Here is a 10611-nt window from a genome sequence, read left to right on the forward strand (position 1 = left end):
AACTATGTAGAAGTTCATTTGACTTTGCCGACATCTATAATCTGATTTAACACAAAAGTTTGGCTCGTTTGCTCAATCTTATGATGCCTAGATTGCAATTATTTTAATCTTATATGATCCTCCTATTTATGTGTATTTGCTAGTAGATACTCTAACATTTAATCTAAGAGTCTGTTTGGATCTCATTCTTATAGTGAGAACCTGGATTCTAAATGCTGAATAGAGAATCTGAATTCTAGATAAAAAAAAAATGAGTAGTGTTTGGATCTTATTCTTATAGTGACTACTATTATCTTTGCATATTGAAAAACTTCAAATAGTAGGTTTGGAGTAGATAGATAATCCAAATGTTTGGATCTTATCCTCATTTTTTTGGGAAGATTCAAACAGGGTCTAGGTTGACAGCCCAAACTATGTAGATGTTGAAATGTAATCTGATCTCACAGAAAAATTTAGCCCGTTAGCCAAGTTAGTATATGTGAGGTGGACCGTCAATACAGCCCAATGACAAGTGTTTGTTTCTCCAGCCCAACGAAGCCCAACACTAAACCTCGAAGCTCCTCGTCTCGGAAGCGCATTGGCCGCGCCGCCAGCAGAACTTGCACGTCGTCCTGCTCCTGCGGGAGAACTTGCCAGTCGCGGCGTCGCGCTATAGGATTCCCGGCTTGCTCGCTCACGCAGTCGGCACGGCCGCTCTCTCCCCTTCGCTCGCACCGGCCGCGCGGCAGTCGCCAGCATATCTCCCGCCGCGGGCCCTATTCCTTCTCTCGGCCGCCGCCGCTACCACCAGAGCAGACTGCAGAGCGGCAGCACCCCCTCTGGCGCCGTCTGACCGACCTCCGCTCCACCGTACCCATCCCAGCGCCGCCCACATCCTTCCCCGTGGCCGACTGTCGGCTTCCTCCTCCTCCCCCTCCGGGCTCCTGCTCCTGTTCGATTCAGCAGCCGTCCTCCCCTCCTCTTCCAGTTCGATTCTAGTGGGCTCCGTGCTCTGCTGTTGCTTCTCCGTCGCGCGGGGATGAAGCCACTGGAGTTACAATCCGAGGCACGCGAGAAGCTTCTCTCTCAAAAATATTGGGGGTTCGACATAGTTTCCTATGCCCGGCGCTAAGCCCGCCGGCCAGGTGTTCGACGTAACTCCCCTCCTGAGAGGGATCTGTTATGTTCTTGGCCAAACGACCGCTATGGTCGTCTCAGATTACCAGGTTCTGCATCCTTCCCATCCACGCTGTTCCCTGGATCGTTTGGTGTACAAGGAGGGTGTGCTACAGTGGCGGTGGCGGTGGCGACAATGCCACTCCAGGGACATCTGGTCGGCTGTCCGAGCTGTTTTGGCCGGCCCGGGTGCACGTCGCTGGCGTTATTGGGCGAGCTCTGGAACGGGGGCGGTCGTCGGATTCGCTGGAGCTGGAGCTGGAGAGGCTCCATGTCGACCTGGACCCCTTTGTTGTCAACCGGGTGCTCCGGAGCGTGTCGGACTCAGAGACGGCAGTGCGGTTCTACTGGTGGGCAGAGTCCAGGCCTGGGTTTGATAACACCCAGTTCGCGATAGCCTACATTGTCAGCCTGCTGTTTATAGACAGCAACTTTTTCCTGCTGTCGGAGTTCCTTGAGAGAGTGAGGAGTCAGGGAGTGGCATTGCATCGCTCTCTCTATCGGATCCTCTTGTCGGGCTATGTCAGGGCGGGCAAGTTCGATTCCGTCATCCAGACATTTGATGAGATGGTTACGTCTGGATGCCGTGAGTTTGGTGTGGACTACAACAGGTTCATTGGTGTGCTAGTTAAGAATTGCTGCTTTGATTTGGTTGAGAAGTATTATGGTGTGGCACTTGATAAAGGTTTTTGCTTGACTTCATTCACTTATTCGAGGTGGATATCTGCACTGTGCCAATCAGACAGGATTGAGCTTGTAGAGAGACTCCTGGCCGATATGGATAAGTTTGGGTGTTTTCCAGATATTTGGGCATGTAACATATATGTTGACTATTTATGTAAGCAAAATAGGTTGCATGATGCTTTGAAGATGCTTGATAATATGGAGATGAGAGGAACCAGTCCAGATGTTGTCACTTACACAACAGTTGTTGGATGTTTATGTGATAATAAGCAGTTTGCAGAAGCGGTCGAGCTTTGGGAAGAAATGGTGAGGAGGGGCCTTAAACCTGATATCATTGCCTGTGGCGTATTGATATTTGGGTTGTGCAAGAGTGATAAGGTTGACGAGGCTTTTGAGCTGGCATTGAGGATGCTGAGTCTTAATTTAGAACTCAATGTCTGTATTTACAATGCCCTGATAAGTGGCTTCTTGAGATCCGGAAGCATTAATAAAGCCTTCAAAATCATATCCTTCATGCGGACAAATGGGTGTGAGCCAGATGTTGTCACATATAATATCCGTTTGAACCATTACTGCGACGCAGGTATGATAAAGGAAGCTGAAAAGTTGATCGAGGAGATGGAAATGAGTGGGGTAGTAAATCCTGATCGGTACAGCTATAATCAAATGTTAAAAGGATTGTGCAAAGCTCATCAATTGGACAGGGCATTTGGTTTTGTTTCAGATCATATGGAGGTTGGTGGGTTCTGTGATATTGTATCTTGTAACATATTGATTGACGCATTTTGCAAGGCAAAGAAAGTAACTTCTGCATTGAAGCTGTTCAAAGAAATGGGTTATAAGGGAATACAAGCAGATGCAGTGACATATGGAACTCTAATTAATGGTCTCTACGGTGTAGGATACTACAACCTAGCTGAAGAAATTTTTGAGCAGATGCTGAAAGCTCAGGTTGTTCCAAATGTTAATCTGTATAATATTATGCTGCATAACCTATGTAAAGCTGGTCAGTTTGAACAGGCTCAGAAAATTTTCTTGCAGATGATTCAGAAGGAAGTGTCACCAGATATTATTACTTTTAACACGCTCATATATTGGCTCGGGAAAAGCTCAAGGGCAATTGAAGCTGTTGATCTGTTCAGGGATATGAGGGCTAGAGGGGTAGAACCTGATAGCTTGACATTTAGGTATTTGATCAGTGGCCTCCTAGAGGAGGGGAAAGCTACACTGGCTTATGAGGTATGGGAATATATGATGGAGAATGGCATAATTCTCGACAGAGATGTTTCTGACAGGCTGATAAGTATGCTTAAATCAAAGAACAAGTAACAACTGACTGAGTTTCTTGAGAGTTTCAACCTCTAGGACATTTTACTCATGTCATTAGAGCTCAAAGGCCTGAGCTTGTTTAGTTGCTTCTAAGCTCGTTGCTGTGCCGGTGCTGCGGAACACATCTTTGCTGATTAACTCGATTTGATGGATGCATTATAGCTGGACCTGGACCAGACCCAAAAGCAGACACACCAGAGAAACAGTGGACAAGGTACTTCTCTTTTGACCTTCTGCTGTATCATGCTAGCTTTATAGTATTATGTAAGCACTACTGCACTAGGTGTTTACTTCTTAAAGCCATGCCACTGTAGTTGAGCAAGTCTCTCAAGAAATGTTGATACCAGGGTAGATGATGTATAGCAGCTAGACCAAGATAATCATCACTGTGGTACATGAGAATCGTGCCTTGTGCTAGCTGAAGGCATGACCTGATGGAATTGAACTGAACAATGTTGCATCCCATGCGGGACCTTTTCTGTTTCGGGGTTACTATTTATATTAGTTGTTTTTTGCTTGATTTGAATGTAGTTAAACATCCATGTGCATCCTACATAAATTCTACCAAATTTGCAGGCATCGTCTTCAGTACTTTGACACCAAAGCATGATTGTGTGTTTAAAGTCTCAACTATGTCATGACAAATATTCTGAGGTGGCTTACTTCAGCATAGATAAGGCAATGTGAGGTACACCTTCACTTTCTCTGGCAAGATTCATTGCATTTTTTTTCTTCAAATGAAATCATCTGCATGCTGTAGTTGAATATTGTCAACATCATTCATCTCCCAGACTCCTAGTGAAATGCCACCCCAGTGCAGCAATAGAGAACATGATCAAAATCTTTTCTGTGAGCCCATGACTTGGCCATTTGTATCTCTGCAACCGGTTCTGGAGACATCATCCCTCTCGTTGCTGGAAATGAGCATATAAATGGTGAGAGCAAGCAGATCCTGATATCCATGGACTGCAGACAACGTTCAATTTAACAGGGGAAAGGACACGAAGAGAAAGAGGAGCATGCAGAGTAACATGGATTGAATAATGCTGTGACAAGTACTCCTACCAAAGATGCAATGTATAGACATCTACAGAGGAGGAGACATTCAACAGTTTTTCCTTCCCAAAATTTTGTCTCCCCTGCCCTCCTCAACAACTATCCGTCACAATGTCACTATACTTCTCCCGTCTAGTATCACCAAAACAAGACCACTTTAGTTTAACCAAACAAAATATAGACTTTGAACCAAAACCCAATAAATTAATGAATTAAACCAAAAGGTTTCTTCTCTCTTCTATCACGCTGAGATTGAACTATAGTAGATCATTTAACTGTAGGACCCAGGCGACTAGCGGTGACCTCTCACTCGCTAGTTTTCTTCACCTTTGATATATAAAGGAGCTTCTTCTTGGATGCTGGGTTGTTGACAGTTAGCACAAGTTTGCCGGCTTGCCTACTCTGAAGCTTCCATCATGATCGGTTCTTGTTAGCAGGCACCTTCCTTGTCTTCTGCACAATTAGTGGTAGCACAGATAAAAATATGGTGGTACCATTACTATATTTTTTATTAAATATACAGAAGGCAACAATTTCTGTACATCAGAAGCAGAGCATGTCAGTAGAGTATGAAAGTATTTTGCAAAATGCTAACCACATATGTCAGTAGAGTATGAAAGGAAGTTTGTCAATGAATGGCGCTACCATTAACTGAAATTAGAGGATAATTAAGCATTTATTGTTTAGTTATTAGAAACAAAGGTATTTCGAAACTTTTAATTCACTGAACATGTACAGAGTTTTTACATGGGAAATCAGTATGTTAACCATGTCTATGTCCATATTCACTATGTACACCTCAGTTATTAAACAACAACAACAACAACAACAAAGCCTTTAAGTCCCAAACAAGTTGGGGTAGGCTAGAGTTGAAACCCATCAGAAGCAATCAAGGTTCAGGCACGTGAATAGCTGTCTTCCAAGCACTCTTATCTAAGGCTAAGTCTTTGGGTATATTCCATCCTTTCACGTCTCCTTTTATTGCCTCTACCCAAGTCAACTTCAGTCTTCCTCTGCCTCTCTTCACGTTACTATCCTGGCTTAGGATTCCACTACGCACTGGTGTCTCTGGAGGTCTCCGTTGCACATGTCCAAACCATCTCAACTGGTGTTGGACAAGCTTTTTTTCAATTGGCGCTACCCCTAATCTATCACGTATATCATCGTTCCGAACTCGATCCCTTCTTGTATGACCGCAAATCCAACGCAACATACGCATTTCCACGACACTTAGCTGTTGAACATGTCGTCTTTTCGTAGGCCAACATTCTGCACCATACAACATAGCAGGTCTAATCGCCGTCCTATAAAACTTGCCTTTTAGCTTCTGTGGTACCCTTTTGTCACATAGGACACCAGACGCTTGCCGCCACTTCATCCACCCTGCTTTGATTCTATGGCTAACATCTTCATCAATATCCCCGTCCCTCTGTAGCATTGATCCTAAATATCGAAAGGTATCCTTCCTAGGCACTACTTGACCTTCCAAACTAACATCTTCCTCCTCCCGAGTAGTAGTGCCGAAATCACATCTCATATACTCAGTTTTAGTTCTACTATGCATGATTCAGAGTGAATTAGTAATAGCTAAGAACCAGTGAACAAGAAATGAGCTCAACAGATTTACATAAGCATATATGAATGCATATCAGCCTCTGTACTTCCTACCTATCTCACTCGGTTTTTATCCATGTTGGTTGTACAGGTGCTCTTCCTAATCATGTAGTGGGTCCTTGGCTTCTATACTTGCACATTTCAGTTTCTATCCATTCTTCAAGTTTGTTGGCAATGTACCATTGATTCTGTTGTTCGAAATATCCAAATCCTTAGCATTCAAAAAGCTAGTAGGAAACCAATGGAGAATCAGATCAGATATAGATGTGCTTGATATAATATATACTGTATATAGCACTTGAATGTCAGTATGTGACTGAAGACAGGAGGGAAACAGAGGACCCATGTGGCAAGATTTAAAAGATGTGTGATCAAGTCTGAATGGAGGCAACCAGTTTGGATGTACCTCAATCTTCAACGAATTTCTTGAAGATTTTTCTGATGGCTGTAGCCAAATGCTATCAGAAATTGACATATTCAATTTTTCTGACCTGGAATACATTATCATGGATGGGTCCTGAGATGGATTGGTTTCTGACATGTATTCAGGCTCTGAGATGTACCTGACAGCTTTTGTGACTGCTATAAACTCTTGAAACAGGTGACACCTCAGGCTAAAAACAGGTGTTGCAGGCTTCCGTCCAGCAAAACACGCAAGGGCGGGGGCGGGTTCGCTTATTAAATTTCTGATAATCTGATCACCAGTTTTGATAGTACTATGAGTTTGTAGCTGACCGGTCGCTGGTAACTTGTTTGGATTTGGTTGTTAGATTTTGGTCCTTTACAACATCCGGATTTTGATAATCTGATCACCAGTTTTGATAGTACGATAAGTTTGCAGTGGGTAACTGGCAAGGGAAATTTTGTGCAAGTCTGTAAGCCTATCCATGTTGTATCTGTTGTACAGTATCTTGTAAACATTAACACATCGTCAGATGACTGGATTAAACACTTTTGCAGGGTTTTCCCTCCATCTTATGTTCTCGTGCGATGCATGGAACGGCCAGGCTGACTGAGTGGTCAGTGCAGGCTCAGTACCTCCTCCCTGAGGTGGTCAGAGTTCGAGTTCCAACGGACTCACTCTTCGACCGCAGTGACCAGGGGGAACTCTCTTGTCTGTCCACATCCAAAGCATAGGTTTGTGGTCAGTTTATCTCAAGGAGCTATGGTGCCACTGTGTATAGATGGGGTAGGGGTTTGGGAGTTTTCTTGATCTACATGAGAAGATCTTCTTTTTAAACCAGAATACTAGGGGGCTGTCTAGCCACCATAGATAGAGTTTTTTTTTTTTTTTTTTTTTTTTTTTGCGCGATGTCTGATGCTTGAATTCTTGAGTCGTCTTGCTTGGCAAACTCTGTACGTGTGCCTTGTCTTGGCAGTCGGAGCACAGCGTTTATCCAGTAATGGCAGAATGGGCCCATGAACGAGACGGGCCAAGGCACAGATCCGTTGTTGCTGTTCACCCTGTTTACTTTTCAGCAAAGGAACAGCCTCTCACGAGAAATCGACATCAGCTAAATTTCAGCGAAACCAACAGGGCTCGGGATTTTTTTTTTTCCTCACCTATATGTGCATAGTTTTAAAGTCTGCCAGAGTTTCCCTTTTTAGTATTTTATTTCATGTATGTAATTTTGCATTACACTTCGGGACATTGACCGTAATACCTAGGTGGCAACAAACCTCGAGATGTAATAAAGTGATATTTTTGGAATAGCTATTCAAGAGAAATCTTGAAGGGGGCCTTATATGTTCACTCTTCTCATGGGTATTGTGTGCCAAAGATTTCATGCTCCTAAACGTGTATCTCATCACCGGGTTATGGGTTACTTTGCACGATGGTAAATGTTTCATGGTTTGATCTATCCCATTCTATCATTGGCATGACTTTAATTTATAACTAGACAGTAGCCCCGCGCGGGCAAGAAAAGCAATGGGCTAATATCATTACATGTATGTATATCGTAGTTGTTGATTAAGATACCCAAGTATCATAAAAGCTTAAGTTACATGGCTGTTGTAAGCATAATATACAGAAGAATGAATGAAAAATAGACTTCTGTGAAAGCCCAATGTTTGACACATGCACAGAAGTCTAATTGAAGTAATTAGTCCTGAGTAGAGATTATTTCAGGCTAGCGCCTAGCACCTTGGTGTCTGGTCATTTCATCAAGGGGCAGTTGAAGTAGCCTGTTAGTAAGGGGAACACAATGAAAAAAGTTGTTAGCTCACTGGTTAGTCTATTCTTCAGCTTTGATGCCAATGGTTTAGCAACCAAAAGCGAAATAATATTTAAGGTGTGGTCACCCATCATGGCATGAAGGCCTGTTATGTGAAAAAAGAGCAGATTTAAATGTGCAAAACAACAATATATTCTTGGAAGGTTACCTGTAAATGGGTTAAAAGTAGATAGTCTTAGCTTGGTGCACAACATTTCCGAGTTATGTTGCCCAGGATGTATTGTGAGGTGAGGAAACAACTACAAATGACAAATGCTTCATGGTTTAACAGTAAACTGCACGATGATGTGGAGTAGCACAGTAAATAAATATTATAATTACCTAAATTAACTAAATTGAACCGGATGAGGGATCGCCGGATCAGATTGCCTTGTTTTGCAGAAACGTCCAGCTGCTATGCAAGGGTCATCACAGCAGTTCAGCACAATCAGCAAGGAAAAAAATGCACATAGAAAATATACCACTCTTTGTAGAGTGGCTAAATTGCCATATTATTGCTCATTTTGACAATCTTCTAAGGCTTTCGAAATAAAATTTGTATAATAAATGATGAGGTATGTACCGATTCAATGGTTAGCAAGCGAAAGTAACAAAAAGGCATCATATAACATTTTTGCTGTAGAATCAACAAATAATTAGAAATTGAGACTACTGGCAGGACATCCATCAATACAAATGAGAGATGTGATAGGAGTACTTCAGAAAAAAAGAATATCCAGGTAAATGTTAGATGAAGAATACAACAGTTTATTTATAACAAACTAAAGGGAAACAGAAGGCACCATTTGGGGGGGGGGGGGGGGGGGGGGGGGGGGGGGGGGTCTGACCATAAAGTAAGACATGACACACTTTGCTATGTACCTGAGTTTCATATGAAGCAAAAGGAAAAGATTAACACAACATTGCCCGAAAATGGTTAAGACATTTATATGTAGATAATGAGCTCGACATAATTAGGTAGCATCATATATTTGTTCTAACACCTCTATTCCGTAACTACTTTAGCGAGCTGCAGCATGAGAATTATCGTTATGTATGTTGAAATTTGTGTCATAAGCTAAGTAACCTGTGATGATTGTAGGAATGAAATATGGAAATAAAATAAAGACGATGGCACTAAAGTATGAAGCAGCAGTAAGAGGAAAACAAAGAGTTCTGGATCTTTTTTAGCATGGAACACATGAGCTTGATTGCCACAAAGAAGCCATTAGTCCCGTGAGGAATCGCTCAGAATCCTGATATAATCGGCCCGTTCGGCTAGTACACAAGACTACTGTGTACTAGTTTGTTCTGGCTGGTTTTGGCTGATTCAATAGTGTTCTGTGAGAGAGAATAAGCTGAGACAAGCCGAGCCGAACACGCTAAATAATTTGAATATAGTATTGTCAGTGTTCTGTTTTCAGAGTGTGGTTTACTGGATGAGGTGGTCAATATAAATTTAAAGGATTAGCCCTTTCAGGATTACGCTGGGCAAGGTTGGACCAACATGTAGATTAATTAAGTAAACTTTTTAATAGGTGACTGAAGGACGTAACACAGCAAAGGGATAGCATTTACCGCCATGTCTTCTGTGGCCAATGGATGTTGACATCTTCACCTGTCGGCCTATTATGCTCGTGCAAATATAGAGAGGGAGATCAGGAAAATTATGGAGATCAGAAAAAGTGACCAGTTCAAGTAAGAAGGAAAGGGCATCCAGTACGAAACTGATAAATTGAGAAAATATTTGCCGAAACCAAGCAATCTGTAAACGTACCTGGTTCCCGTAACTCATCCACATGTGAACCATTTTAATAGAGGTAGGTCAAGGAACCCCTGCAAACCAAATTTTCTTTGAGAGCAGCCATGGGCTCGATTTAGATCGAGGCTGAGGAACCCCTGGAATCCAAATCTTGAGCTAACCATGGAGAGTCAATGAATTTCGTGTAGAAAGAAAATAATATTTAATTTACGTAATGCTGGACAATAGTTGGTTGGAACTAAAAACAGCAAGCCAACAAAAAACATGGAACCTACCATAGAAGAAAACAGGTGGTCTGAATGGTCAGGGACGACGAATGGCTGCATAGGTAGGATATTTTTTTTATCTTGGCATTCCATCGAGCACCTGAAAGGCACAGGACACGAAGGGCCAAGGAAACCGGAACTGAAGGACGTACCGTGCATGGGAGGAAGGAGACGGCGCTGGCGCATGGGCTGCCCCTCCGGTTGTGCCTTTGGTTGCTCCGTGTGCCGCGCAGACGGACACAGCGGCGGCAGAACCCGAGCTGGGGAGGGCTCCGATGAAGGTTCTGCTTCTGCTTGTCCCATAAGTTGCGCGGGCGGACAGAAGCGGCGGCGGAACCCAGTCGGGGGAGGACTCCGGCGGGGGTGGGGATGGGGGGAACGCGAATGGGAGGGGGCGACGGCGGCGGCGAGAAAGTAAGCTCCTTTTTTTAGGGGAATAGGGGCTGGAAGGTTCGAGGAAGTGGACGCCTTTCTATGCGGTGGCAGCAGGACGGGAATGCTGGAGTGTTTTTTTCCAGCAGCGGTAGGA

At 43.4% G+C, this 10611-nt stretch overlaps 1 protein-coding gene across 2 annotated transcripts; it reads left to right on the forward strand.

Moving 5' to 3' along the window:
• Positions 1-599: 599 nt before the first annotated feature.
• On the forward strand, positions 600-7030 carry LOC136552954 (pentatricopeptide repeat-containing protein At1g13040, mitochondrial-like). Of its 2 annotated transcripts, XM_066544531.1 has the most exons (4): positions 600-2790; positions 2881-3382; positions 3745-3856; positions 5930-7030. In XM_066544531.1, exons 1-2 carry the CDS (start codon positions 1162-1164, stop codon positions 3166-3168), a joined length of 1917 nt encoding a protein of 638 aa, XP_066400628.1. In that variant the 5' UTR covers positions 600-1161; the 3' UTR covers positions 3169-3382; positions 3745-3856; positions 5930-7030. The 2 variants fall into 2 exon arrangements, with proteins under 2 accessions (XP_066400628.1, XP_066400627.1); XM_066544530.1 differs by having other exon boundaries at positions 600-3382; positions 5930-7029.
• Positions 7031-10611: the final 3581 nt, after the last annotated feature.

Source organism: Miscanthus floridulus, chromosome 4 (assembly GCF_019320115.1).
Source record: "Miscanthus floridulus cultivar M001 chromosome 4, ASM1932011v1, whole genome shotgun sequence".
Taxonomy (NCBI): Eukaryota; Viridiplantae; Streptophyta; class Magnoliopsida; order Poales; family Poaceae; genus Miscanthus; species Miscanthus floridulus.

What these genes read in the sequence shown, in the direction of transcription:
- LOC136552954 (XM_066544530.1), top strand. Translation starts at nt 1,162, where the DNA reads ATGTTCTTGGCCAAACGACCGCTATGGTCGTCTCAGATTACCAGGTTC.